Source organism: Podarcis raffonei, chromosome 5 (assembly GCF_027172205.1).
Source record: "Podarcis raffonei isolate rPodRaf1 chromosome 5, rPodRaf1.pri, whole genome shotgun sequence".
NCBI lineage: Eukaryota > Metazoa > Chordata > Lepidosauria > Squamata > Lacertidae > Podarcis > Podarcis raffonei.
The window spans coordinates 84,038,763-84,053,124 of record NC_070606.1 but is presented as its reverse complement, the minus strand read 5'-3'; the positions used below and the strand labels follow the sequence as shown (position 1 = coordinate 84,053,124).

The 14,362-nt window shown below is 41.4% G+C and overlaps 1 protein-coding gene across 1 annotated transcript in view; it reads left to right on the top strand.

Annotated features, from left to right (window-relative positions):
* SI (sucrase-isomaltase) overlaps nucleotides 1-14,362 on the top strand; it is a 129,432-nt gene that overhangs the window by 72,574 nt on the left and 42,496 nt on the right. Inside the window, exons 41-50 of the mRNA XM_053390436.1 lie at nucleotides 1,226-1,374; nucleotides 2,335-2,419; nucleotides 2,506-2,562; nucleotides 3,389-3,513; nucleotides 5,534-5,622; nucleotides 6,777-6,826; nucleotides 7,496-7,666; nucleotides 8,614-8,763; nucleotides 9,159-9,365; nucleotides 10,421-10,575. Coding sequence (XP_053246411.1) covers nucleotides 1,226-1,374; nucleotides 2,335-2,419; nucleotides 2,506-2,562; nucleotides 3,389-3,513; nucleotides 5,534-5,622; nucleotides 6,777-6,826; nucleotides 7,496-7,666; nucleotides 8,614-8,763; nucleotides 9,159-9,365; nucleotides 10,421-10,575 — 1,238 coding nt within the window. The remainder of the gene's footprint in view (nucleotides 1-1,225; nucleotides 1,375-2,334; nucleotides 2,420-2,505; nucleotides 2,563-3,388; nucleotides 3,514-5,533; nucleotides 5,623-6,776; nucleotides 6,827-7,495; nucleotides 7,667-8,613; nucleotides 8,764-9,158; nucleotides 9,366-10,420; nucleotides 10,576-14,362) is intronic.

Below are 14,362 nucleotides of genomic sequence, written 5' to 3'. Positions count from 1 at the left end.
TTTCTTCACTGCCACCAACCTGTTTCTCCTCATGGGTACACACGGAGACCAGACAGTTGTAAACATTAACAAATAATCAAGTTTATTTTATAGGCATGAACAAGCCTATGGTTTCAGTTAATTTTTCTTGGCTGTTTCTTAATCTTAGTTCCTTAACTGTCCTACTCGTTCCTAACAACTTTAAACTGATTATTCCAAAAATCTATCTGACTCTACCTAACAATTCCTCTCACTCCCTCACCACACAACTCAACCAACCCACAGACTTAACCTCCCTCCTCCTTCTTCAACTCCCAACTCTCAACTGACTATCACACAACTCCCCCTCTAACCCTAACTCCACCTATCAGTTTCCACTGGCCAATCACATCACACTCATTTTAACCCTTTCCTTATGACCCACCTAGGAGGCAAACGCCACACCTCCTATCAAAACTCTCATCGTGATTTAACAAGAAAAGCACATTTGCATTCTTATTCTGATTTTCATATTAATTTATTTTAATACTATTACGTTTATACCCACCTTCTCCCCACAGAGCTCAAGGTGGAATATTGGGTTCTCCCCAGTGCTATTTCTCTAGAAAAATAGGTGCTGGAGCTCACCATGAACTTCTTCTCCATTGTTCTTCCCATTATATCCCTGGTTCTTCCCATTATATCCTGACACCAACCCTGTGAAGTAGTTTAGACTGAGTTGTGGTGACTGGCCCAAAGTCACTGAGTGAACTTCATGGCTATGTTGGAATTTGAACCGTTGTCTCTCTTTGTCCAACATACTAACCACTGTACCACACTGGTTCTCATACATGGTGAAAGCTTTCACTTCATGACTTGCCTATGCGAATGATCCATCACAGATCTAACACTGTTGAAATAATGCTTACATGAAGTACAGTGTTTTTCAATGAGGCCAAGCCACTGATTCAGCTACAAATAATCAATTGAAGTATAATCAAATTATAGTCATACATTGAGTAAATCAGCCCTCTGGTGGCAATCGTTGGATACCATAGTTGTGGGGGTCAAATAAAGCTGAGAGCATGCCCAGCTTATGTTGACCTAAAATAGAGATAAAAGAACTCAGATAGCTGAAAGACAACAGTTATATGACTTAAAATCTCTCCCTAATATATGCACAATATATGTGGTTCTAGGTGTGCCATGTATAAATACTGGAGAGAGCTTCAGTAGTTCTAATGACTAGGCTGCTTTGTGTTTTTAGAGGCAAGATCCTGTATCCTTTGATCGGGCTTTCGAAGACCTATCCAGGAATGTGCTCAATACCAGATACACTTTGCTCCCCTATCTCTACACACTGTTGTATGAGGCTCATGATCATGGAAGCACAGTTGTGCGCCCTTTACTCCACGAGTAAGTATTAAATGTTCTACCAAGTTCATTTAAAATGTAAGCTTGTTGGACAAAACAGTCCTGGTCACCAATGCTAAAAGGTTTGCTCTTATTTAAAAGATTAAAATATATGTGCAGACTTGTAGCGTGAGTTGTAGCATGGCCTACGACACTGACTGGTATTTCAGTTCTCTGTGTTTATTAAAGACTTAGGGGGATGAGTTCAACATAGTTCTGTGGGAATCGCTTGCCTAATAGAATGATCTCTCCTCTCCGCCCACTGTTGTGCACCATTTTGGGGTTCTCCCAACATCCCCACAGCCAGTTTGTGGGTAGGGATTGTTATGAAGGTAGCGTGTCTGGGGGAAGAGTATCGTAGCTTCCCACAGCTCCTTGGAGAAGGCGCAGAATAAAAATTGAAATATGTAAATGAAATCACTAAGGATAGGATCTCATAACTGCTTTTGAAGACTTCCTCACTCATGTAGATAATTCCTTGATGAGGTGCCTGTAAAGTCAAGAACTGAGCAAGCAGCACAAATATGTCCAGGGATCTTGGGGCCATGACTTATATATGTTTTAAATCTTGTATATTTTGGCAAACACCTGAAAATAGCTTAAGTGTGCTCTGTATTTGTGTGAGTACATCAGTTTAGCAGCATGTTTATGCTAAAAGCAACTGATAAATATAATAAATAAATACATTATGTGTGCTCTGAGCCCAATTTGTTGCCAGAAAGCACTTATGTCGAGATTTTAGGGACTTTTTACTGGAAAAAACTATCTCCTTTTTTTGTCACACACACCCCATCTGACCCATTATTGATTAGACCTATAAATTAAACTGCTTCCATATCCTTCAATATTTGGATCACTCTGCTAAGATATTCCAGATCCAAATCTATATCCATTTTTAATATATTGTGAGACTGTTTTTCCAGTAGCATTATCACACTTAATAATTTATTGTGTTGCTTTCAGATTTACAGATGATAGAACAACATGGGACATAGACAGACAGTTTCTCTGGGGACCGGCATTGCTCATCAGCCCTGTGCTGGATGAAGTAAGAACAAATGTAAAGGCAAAGTTTAAGAATAAGAATAATAAAGATTTTTTTCTACAACATTAATGTACGTATTTTATTTACAGAATCAAACAACAGTGAATGCTTACTTTCCTGATGCCCGCTGGTATGATTATTACACAGTAAGTGAAATTCCTTTGAACCAAATGTGAAAACAGATTAAATTAAGGGAAAAATGTAATATGTCGTGTTAAGGGCTTTCCAAAATTCCAGGGAATCACAACTGCTGAGGGTCATGCCTTTAATGCACGTGTTACATAGCCAATATTCATTTTGTATGGTAGCCTATCCTGGGTTTGAAGATGCTCCTTCAGGTATACTGGGCCGAGGCCATTTAGGGCTTTAAAGGTCAGCACCAACACTTTGAGTTGTGCTTTGAAATGTCCTGGGAGCCAGTGTAGGTCTTTCAGGATCGAGAAGCAAGATCCACTGGTAGCTTTGCCTGGTAAAGCACTTTTCCTTGTGCAATATCCCCTCCCCACCTGTTCAGCGCTCTGTATCATAGCCCATTCTGTTCCAGTGGATCCCCCAGCCCTAAGGAACAAGCTTGGCACCAGCAGAGAGATAGGTCATGGGCCAATGGACCCTCACCAGCCTGCTCAATTATGCAGCCATTCACCACCCTCCCCACTAGGCTCCCTAAATGTGTCACCACAGCAGCCAACAATGCTGCTGCTGAATGGGAGCCAAGCTCCCAAAATGGCTGGCTGCCATTTTAAATTCCCGAAATGTAATGTTGGCCCACAGATTTGTAAAATGTATTGATTTAATAGATTGGGGACATAGTCAAGGACACTGACCTGTGCTGCCACCTCCAAAGCAGTGAGTCTTGGGGAGGAGACATTTTACTTCTTGTACTTGTAATTAACGATTGGCTAGATGTTTGTGTGTGTGCACAGATTTTAGCATTTGAAAACAAGACTGAAAGTTCCCCCTTTTCATGAACAGAGCAAGGACATTGGAGTCCGAGGAAATTATTCTGTCTTACAAGCTGAGCTTGAACACATCAACCTTCATCTCAGAGGTGGCTACATTATCCCATGGCAACTACCTGATCTGAATACCAATGCCAGGTACAGTCAGATATGTGGAATTTTATTTGTTTATTTATTTACAAATTATTTGTATAGGTAGATCAAATTAAAAAATACATAGATACTCAATTATCTGAAGTATCAGGAGCTACAACTGATTGCCTGTTTCTGTCCACAGCGCTTATCAAGGCTGTGTTGTGTGGAGGCTAATAACTTGGCAAATGGTCAAGTTGGTGTCAGATAACCACAACTTTTATTGGTTACTGCACACCTTTGGTGTGGCATAGGGTGGGGGCTCCAGTGATCAGCAGCCAGTACTCCATCCCACCCAGATGTTGGGGTAACATTAAAGGGAGAGCCTTGAGTCCCTTCTATAGCCTGAAGTGCTACAGGCAGACCACTCATGCAAGTGTAGTGGCCATGCTGGTCCCCAGAGGTGAGACTAAGGCCTTGAAGTGACAGCCTAAGACCTCTAAGGGGGTATCTTAAGAGGGAAGGGAAGGGCCAACCTCCTGGTGTCAGGAACATGCCCCCCCCAAATGGAGGGGGAGAGTTAGACTCAAAAATTAAACTCAATGAATGAGGGACCGACTCTGCAGATGAGAGCTGGCTGACAGAGTCGAGAGACGGCAGTTTGAACCCCCCTCTCAGGGAAGACTTTGTTAGCTCTCTAGAAGGGGGAGAGTTGGAAGGCAGTCAGAGCATTGCTAGGCAATCACCAGATAAGCAGAGGTATAAGACTGTGTCAAGTGAAAGTGAGGAGGAGGGAGGCCAGCCTTTCAGTCCCCGCTCTAGGTACTTGGAAAGATCAGAGGGCAACAGAAGGGCAAGAGGGAAAAGGCAGGAGTTTGGCATCCTTCCTGCCATGGGAGGGGTGAAGTTTCAGACTCACCAACTGTTGTCAATGCGAGCAGGTGAAAAGCCATGCTCTGGATGTGTATGGATTTTTTTGTAATAAATGTACATAAAGCTACCGGAGAGTCATTACTTCTTATCAGGGCTTGCTTGCCTGCCAGAGATCATTACACCTGACTATGGATCCCAATGACTCCAACCCCTACTGCGAAAAGTTGCAACAAGTATTAGTGTACTAATGCTAATAACCACCCCCCCAAAAAACCCCAAATGTTGCTATGAGGATGGCAAAGACCTCAGCAGTGCCAAGTCATCTGGTAGCTAAACTCCATCCACAGCAACCAGCACCCTCACTTACAACAGGGAGCGTGAAGACAGGGGTGACGCTTCGAGTGTCATGAGGCCTGATCTCAATTTAAGTCTCAGGGAACAGATCACAGGTAGGAAGTTCTCTTTTAGGTCAGCTCTCCAGCCTCAGGCCCTGAAGTCCACTGGTGCTGCTGCTGGGTTCCCAAGGGTGGTACTTTTTCTGAGAATGGTCTAGGTGAGCGGCAGAGCACCCACCACTGCCACATGCCCTTTCAAACAGGCTTGTTCCCTACTCCCTACACCCATGCAGGGCACAAATTGGGATACAGTATAGGCAGGAATGTAGTGATGTATGGAAGTGAGAGCTGGACCATAAAGAAGGCTGATCGCTGAAGAATTGATGCTTTTGAATTATGGTGCTGGAGGAGTCACTTGAGAGTCCCATGGACTGCAAGAAGATCAAACCTATCCATTCTGAAGGAAATCAGCCCTGAGTGCTCACTGGAAGGGCAGATCCTGAAGCTGAGGCTCCAATACTTTGGCTACCTCCTGAGAAGAGAAGACTCCCTGGAAAGGATCCTGATGTTGGGAAAGATGAAGGGGACGACAGAGGACGAGATGGTTGGACAGTGTTATAGAAGTTTTGACGAAACTTGAGTTTGACGAAACTCCGGGAGGCAGTGGAAGACAGGAGTGCCTGGCATGCTCTGGTCCATGGGGTCATGAAGAGCTGGACACAACTAAACGGCTAAACAACAACAAATAGGCAGGAATCCATGGCATATCGTATATCTCAGTTTGAGCGGATGACAGAGGACAATGGTTTCCCAGTTTAATTCATAAGAGTGATGAAAACGAAATTATTTCTCATTTAAATGTTTTCTTTTGTTTTTAGTCGAAAGCAACCAATGGGTCTTACGGTTGCTCTGGATGATAATGGTGCTGCTCAAGGGCTTCTTTATTGGGACGATGGAACAACTATTGGTAAGTTTGGAAAGCTGCCATCTACAGAGTCTGACAATTAGAACAGCACCATTGGCAAAGAATGGCAAGGGCTTCCTGGGGTTTCAGGCAGGAGTCCTTCCCAGCTCTACCTGCCAGGGACTGAAACCAAGGCATCTTCACACAGAGCATGTGCTCTGTCACTGAGCTACAGCCTTCCACTTCTTTGCAAGGCTGTTTCACAGCTTATTAAGAATATGTGAAATTCAAATTAGATGCTAAATAAGTTCCGGACCACCTGATAAGAAGTTGCAACATGCCTTCTTCTGTGTCAGCAGCATCCTCTTGAAATGGGAAACGCTTGAATGGGAACAATATTGTTTTAGCAGATTTTGAAGAATACCACCACATGAATATAGAAAAGTCGTTAAAAAGTATTTTAATAGCAGACATACTGAATACAAATAACCATATTTTTAAAAAGATGATTAACAACATAAACTTACGGCCCTTTCTAAAATTACCAGTACCGTGGGTTCAGCTATACTTCAGATCCTCCTCGCATCAGTGATGTGTTATCAGTAAGTAGTTCAAGACAATATAAGAGGAGCCCATATCCTGATTATTCTCACTCCAACAGCTGCATCCTTCCAATACAGGGGTAACACAAACATGGAAAAGAAACTTGTGTTGCACTTCTCCACATGGCCTGGAGTTCTGATGTTGCCCCAGTGGTGTTCATAGGAACTGCACTACAGTGTCTTCCAGCCCCTTGGATAACATCCAAATTAGATTGGTTCATATACCTAAGTATATAATGTAAATATGTCTTTGGTGGTTTTGAACGAACGTTCACTTCCATTAATTTCATATATTTACCCCACTTAAGAGTGCTTATATTTGCCTGGCTCATGCCCAGTACAGGTCTGAAGAAGGAAACCCCCATACTATAATGTCTCTAATCAATGTGCCCATAAAGTAGAACCTGTCTACAGAAATAAAAATCCATGATATTGCTAGGAGAGCTGTAGGATGGGGTACTTATTGTTGCTGTTAAGCTATTTGTAACGTTAAACTGGTGCTTCTAAAGCTTGCTGTCATTGCTTCTTGCATTCCCATGCACCAATGGAAACTGCTTCTTTGTCCTCTTAGCAGTCTTCCCCTTTAATCATTCTGTTGCTGCTTTCTTATTACAGATGCATATGAGAATGGCCTTTACCTCTTACACACATTTAATGTCAGTCAGGTATGTATAATCTCTAATCTTATATCCTTGCTCCTAGATGATGTTAAGTTTTGGTGTAGAATTAGGTCTTTCTGAGACTAGTGATCTCTGCACCTATTTAGAAATTGATTGACTGACAGATGTGCCTTCTATTTAATTAAAATAGCAAACCCTTGATGTGATAAATCGGTACATTTGCACCTGCATATAATTATCCTGCACGTAGCAACAGGTTTCAGAACATTTGCAGTAGATGTACAAAAACAAACAATGAAAAAAGAAATAAACACACACACACATTTGGTCAAGAAACCTTAGTGTGCAATTAGTTTCTATTTTAGTTGGGTTGTCCCACAGTAATTAGTGGAATCAATGGAACCCTTTCCATTAAGTGATGTTCTAATTAAATTGTTCAAAATAGATGTTAAATAGCCGTCTCTGGCAGCTTTAGAAGTCAAAATCTGGCTAACAATCCAAGTGCTTTGAGCATTTATACATGCAAATAGATTTGTAGAATTTGGTATCATAAATGCTTTGCTAATACATTTGTGCAATGTCCTCCATCTTGATGCTATTTCTCAAGCAAAAGTTTATATGATGAAATCAGACTGGAGCAAGAGAGAGGCTGTGACAAGCAATTGTGAAATCATAAATAACAGCATGAAAGAAAAAAAATACCCTTTCTTTCAGAATGCTTTGGACATCAGCCTCGCCCACGAGGGATATTTTGACCCAAACAACTTAAAATTCAGCGAAATTAAAATTTTAGGACTGTCAAGCAAACCTGTTAATGTTATGGTGTTTCAAAATGGTGCACCAATCTCATCCAGTCATAATGAGACCTATGATTCTTCAACTCAGGTAAGGAAAAAATGTTGACACTATGAACCACTTTCATGACTTAAGAATTTTCTCCAAATCTCTACTTTTAGGTGTGCATTCATTTTGGTACTATTCTCATGGTTACATAGACCCCAGAATACTTACTTTAGTAAAAGTTCTTCCCGTGCACCATTAAATCCCACATTTTTTCCCCCTAATTGAAAGGGGAAGAGGAATAAAAATGGTGGTTGTATTCAGTTCCACATTGCTTGGGTCTTGAAGGCAAGTAACAGGGTACAGGGTGCACAAAGCATTCTTTGCTTTGTGATTACTTGCTGGGAAAATAAGGTGTCCAGTCAGGTATGAGCCCTTATGAAGCTGCAAATCAAACCATTCAGGCTCTGTGCCCTGCAGTAAGCTTCATTTGGTGGTTACAGTATGTCTCGGGTCCCAATTAGCTCTCAAGAGTGGCACCTCTTTCAAACTGCACCATCCAGCATCCTCGATATTCTGCCTCTGTCAGTAGCTAAGAATTCAGGTCTTTGCTACCACATTTAATCTAACTTGCTTGTCTTCCGCATCCTAGACAGTTTTCTCCTTTGCCTGTTGATGATCTCCATCCCTAGACTTCTAACCCAGTTCCCACTATTTGACCTATTGAAATTGCCTAAGCTTGTCTTGACATGGAACCTCCGAGTTCCACTTGGCTGTTGTCCCTGGGGAAATTTCTCCATGCCATCTTGGCTTATTATAGATGAACTGAGAAAGGGGCTTCTTCCCAATGTTCCATTTCCTTTTGCTACCGCCTGCTGTCATATACATTTATAGCTATGTTTGTATGCTGCAAAGAGCCAGCTCTACTTCATATAAACTAATTAAATAAAACTACATTTTTTAAAAAAAAAATGAGGCTGCTGTTTAATGTACACAGAACTGTGAAATGATTTTTGTCATTTGTTGCTGTTTTATTATTATTATTTCCAAAGCTCTTGCACATTCAAGGTCTTCAGCTTGCACTGGGGCAAAAGTATACCTTGAAATGGGGGCAGCCTACTGAAGATACAGAAAAATTCAATTGTTATCCATACCCAGAACCAACACAAAGCACTTGTGAAGAGCGTGGCTGTTTCTGGCAGGTAAGCAAAAGGGAATTGGTGAAACAGGTGAAATGGAACCATTTGAAGTGCCAAAAAATTACCCAGTTTCTGAATCTCATCTGATACCATTTTGTTTTGTGATGATAAATTTTAATTTTGATCTGAAACTATGGGAATGTAACACTTTCTTTCTTTCTTTCGGATTTGCAATATTGGCTTTTTATGTGCAGTTTTAGCTGAGTTTTTTTGTTTTGTTTTTAAAGTTGCTTTGACCATATTTTACTTGTGACAGATACCCTTAAATTGTTCTCTAAGCTCTTTGTATGCCTTAGCCCTCATTAGTCCTCCCATTGCCCATTGTCAAACCTATTTACTGTTTATTGCTGAAGCCTCTCTCATAGTGTTGACTTACTTAATATGGTCTTTTATTTCAGGTTGTCTCTACTCCTGGTGTGCCTCACTGCTTTTATCCCAAGAATTATGGCTACACCGCCAGTAACATTCAACACAGTGCTGAGGGCGTGACAGCTGATCTGCAGAGGAACACAATCTATCCTAATCCTTATGGGTCTCAATCACCAGCTGTGGACCAGCTTCGCTTGGTAGTGACCTACCATTACGACAACATGCTGCAGTTTAAGGTAAACTGTAATCTCATGGAGTACACCCCCCCTTTAAGATGCTGTAGCTAACAAACCTTCCCCAAGGATGGCACTCTTAATAAACCCTTTTGGAGCATCCTCTTAGTTCCATGACATGATAATCCCATCATTGCAGCTGTTGCTGGAGAAAAGTACTTTCAATATGCAGACATCAAAGGCTTATCAACACTTACGTTTTGCTCTGTTTTTCCCCAGGCATAGGTTCATGTTTAAGAGCTCTATGTCTGAGTGTTGTTGTCGGGTTTAGGTTTGTTTGTTTTTTGCCCCAGAGCTTTCACCACAAAAACCCGTTCTTTAGTGCTTAATCGGAGCAAACAGCGATTCAGGTTTTCTGCAGATTGCCATTTGCTCCGATTGAGCTTTAATGAGCATGTTTTTTGTGGGGAAGTTCCAGAGCAAAAATTAAAATTAAAATGGGCCCTCGGATATGGAGCATTCAAGAGCAGACTATACCTGGAAAAAGCAGAGGAAAGGTAAGTGTGGATAAGCCCTGGAAAGTATCTCCAGTGCATTCTACCAGAGTAGATCCACTGAAATTAATAGATGATTTAGTCATGCTCATTACTTTCAGTGGGTCTCCTTTGAGTGGAACTAACATTGCAGACAACCCATTAGAATGTGCATGATAAGAAGCTTTGAAAAGTCAGTGCCAACAAGCAGAGCATTTCTACAATGGGGCAATAATAGGGCCTTTTTTCTTTCTGGCTGTCCTTTGCCAGATTGGTCAATACTATTTTTATAATTTTGTGAAGCTTTTGCCTGCTGAAGTCATTTTTTACTGTGATTTCTACCATGGATGTTTTTGAATATATTTTTTAAAGTGCCTTTTACTAGTGTGCAATGTGTTAAACTGTGATTTTAAATTGTGCATGGGCATTGGAAAAGTGGGATAGAGATTCTCATGTAAAGAAAATGGGTAATAAACAGTAGTTGAACTGTCCTTTTGCATTGACTCTTCTAGACAAGCAGGTCCTTGTGATGTTTGGTTTTGTTACATATCTTATGCACACTGAAGAATGTTCCCTTCTCCGTAGATCTATGATCCCAACCACAAAAGATACGAAGTTCCAGTCCCGCTCTTCACGCCAAGCAGCTCTCAAAGTACAGAAGCTAGCCGGCTGTATCAAGTGGACATTGTGAACAATCCATTTGGCCTTCAGATCCGACGCAAAAGCACGGGAACTATTATGTAAGTGGAACCTTTGATTTCATTGATAGATTCATTTCAGCAAGGATCAGCAGGAAACACCCTGAACCAAGGTCTTAACTTGCTTATGATGCTATGGTATCATTCACATAAATTCAGACAGGGAAGGTGTGTGTGTGTGTGTGTGTGTGTGTGTGTGTTGTTATTTCCACTAAATGTTTTTCAAGCATCCTGGAGCCTGCCTGGCCAACCACAGTCACAAAAATGAAAAACCACACAAACAAAAACACAAAAATAGCAAAAACCAAAGCACCAAATATCACCTCAGAACACTGCAATCAGAAACGGAAGGCTTTAATTATGACGGCGGGGGAGACTCAAATGAGCAGGGCAAGGGCAGAAACGAGAGGAAAAAAGGCTTAATTACTATGCAGGGGACTCAAATTTGCTGTGCAACACTAAAAACAGAAGCTCAGGAGTGCAGTGTTCGGGTTCCGAGTTGTTCGGCAACTAAGCTGTTCGAAAACCGAGGTACCACTGTAATTGCCTGACCAGTGGTCTGCAAGCAGCAAACAAACTAAACACCCCTTTTGTTAATGTGTATATATATGTGTGTGTATATATATATGTAGGGGTTTCTAAGGGGTTGCTCGTGCGTAAGCAGGTACCTATCTCCCTGGCTGGGCGCAAACACCTGGCTGGGCTGCCAAAGTGAACCTCATCTGTCCAGACCGCCACTCACCCGTGGCTGACTCAGTCACTGGCAGAATCCGTGAGTGGGCGTTTCTTAAACTTCTTCCAGCAAAGAAGCTCTTTGACGCCTAGTCTCCGCCTACCCTCTCTGCGCAAAAGCCTTCGGCGCAGGGAGGGCGTGGGCAACGGAGGACCCCAACTCTCCCCGCTGGTCCCAGGCAAGGAGTCATGGGAACGCCTCGCCGATTCCCCCACCTGCCCCCCTTCTCCACTGGTGCTACGCTGATTCTCTTCCCCAGAAGATGGGCTGCTTCTCCTGATCCCTGGACGCTCTCTGGAATCCCTCTGGCTTTTGCGCTCTCCCTCCAGTACTGATGGCAGTTCCCTGACAACACACACACACACACACACACACACACACACACAACACCCTGCACCTTACCCATGAGAATTTTCTTGAACTTTTCTCTCCCAGTTGATAATTTTTGATGTGTGTGTTTTTTCCTCATTAATTGAAGGAGAATGCTTGTTCATTTGTTTTTAAAAGGATAAATGCTTAACCTAGCACTAGAGAACTGCCAGTTCTAAATATGTCTCTCATGGATGGCATTCCATCATGACATCTATAATAACTGAGATCATTGTGAGGATTTGATGTGCGGTTGCTAAAGAGGGTTTGTTCTGTCTGCCTCCAAATATATTCTGCTTGTACTTTTTAGAAATTAATAAAAAAAACTACAAAAATGCAGTGAGTATTTTTCCCCCAAATGAAGGCAAATCTTGGTAAGCATTGCCCCCCGGAATGTCTCACCCACTCACTGAAGTGTGGAACATGTAAAGTATGTTCAAATATTTGCTGAGTTTTTTTTTTAAAAAATCACTGCTGGCAAGTGCACATTTACTTTGCTAAATCAAATAAGAGTATTGATTTAATCTAACATGTATGTTCACATCAAGAGGGCATTGTATTATCAATGTAGTGATGCAGAGAGAGATGTAGCAGGGAAAATTAAAGTTCTGAACAAAATTTGTAAATATCAAACAGAAACATGGTGAAACCCTTTCCACTTTGGAAGCAAGGACAAGTGTGTCATAACTCCAAAAATCTGGGGTGTGGAGATTTTTGGAATAACCTGTAGGTTTAGCACAAACATTTTTGTTCTGATGACAAATGGCCAGACAATTACTACATATTTTTCTCCAGAAGAAAAGTGTTCTCAATTTGAATCTCACTGATTCTGTAATAAAATTAGCAATGACTCAGATCAATTTGCACTTAAACACCAAAGAGGTTAAAGATGTGCCTGTACCATACAAAGAGAAAGATTGAGAATTACAGAGCAGTAGCGCCCTCCCGACTCGTGAAGGAGCCTTTTTAAAGGCTACGGATCGGGTGCCGGGGAGAAGCGTGGTGCTTTGAGTCCTCTGCTATCCCTGCCGAGCGAAGCCGCATGCCATCCGGCGGAGAGCGCTGACTTCTTCCATTGAGAATTCGGATTTGTAACAACAACCCGTGAGTAATTTGGAAACCGGGTTTAAAAGGAGAAAAAAAGAATTTTTTTTTCGGATTTGATACGAGCGGGGGGGGGATCCAAAAAGGAAGTCAGTCCCCCTCCCTACTGTAAACCTTCCAAAACAAGGACTGGGAAACCAAGGTCCAAAAAGAATTGAATTGCTGATAAGAACTAAGAATTCCACGATGGGAAACTACAAGAACTGTGCTGGAGGAAGAATTGAGGGAGAAGGAAAACGTAACCCCCCCCCTGGGAACCGGGGTGATTGAGGAGAGAGCCTGGCGAAAAGCGAAGGAGATTTTGACAGCTGTCAAAGTAGCTGTCAAAGTCCGAAATTTAAAGAGGACTTGATTATGAGGACTTTGCTGGTTAATTTTGCTACAATTTGTTACAATTTGTCAAAACTTGGATATAAAATGGCGAAAACATGGATAACAATCGGACTTTTGGACTAGAGAAAACAAAGTTACAACAATCCCCCTAGAGGAGTTTCGGGACATTACAAAGAAGGTCGTAAGTGGAAAAATACCATTGGAATTCTACAGGACTGGTTATCTTCTGGGAAAGCTGCGAAACGGAAACAATATTGTGTCTACAGGGTGTTTAGCTAAACAATAGAATTTTCTATTGAAGAAAGGAAGGGACTGAACGTATGTTTTTGTTCCTGAATAACAATAATCCCTGCAGACCTACTAAACTTCTGAATTAGAACGTTTTGGCAGCGGAACAAGAGGAAACTGGACTACAACTTGGAAAGAACAATGGGGGGAGCTTTATTAAAGATTGGAAATTAAATGGTTTAAAAATAACTTTAAAAATAATTATAAAAAGAAAAAAGCCAGCAAGGAATCGGGGGGAAAATGTGATTTATGGACTTTAAGAATTCCAGGCAGACAATATGGATTAGTGGTCAGGGGGAAATTAAACCGGGGACGGGGGGGGGAGAACTAGAATCCAAAGGCTTGTCAACTATTTTTTGAATTGGCTTTTTTTCATTTACTATATTTTTTATTTCTTGTTTCTTATTTCTTTATTGTGTGAGGTGTCTTTATCACTAAAAAAAAGGGGAAATTGTGGAATGGAAAGGGGGTGGGCCCTGGGGAGAGAACTCTTGTCTTTTATTAAGGGTACTGGTGAGGACTGAATAATTTTAAATTTAAATTTGAATAATGGTTTAAACAAATTAAGTTTTAATTAGAACTGAGAACTTGTGGAGCCAACAATATGATAGGGGAATATGGTAGGGGTGGGGGAAGGAGGGAGTCCCGGAAAGAGGGTGTTTGAAAAGAAGGCTTTGAATGTATTCTATTCTTTTTCTTTCTGTATCTCTGAAAATCTTAATAAATATTATTTAAAAAAAAAAAGAGAATTACAGAGCAGTAACCGATAATATGTGGTACTCACATTCCAGAAACTGAGACCTCTGGGTATAGGGTGGTATATAACTTCAATAAATAAAATAAACTATATTCTTTCATTTTTTACCACCACCCCTGATTGTGGAAGGAGATGAGTGGGAATGAGCTCAGTGACCCCTCACCTTACTCATTCACATGTTAATCCACCACTATTCTTGCATTTCCCCTCTGTGTTTTGAGGGCTAGCTATCTAGAGCATGAAAC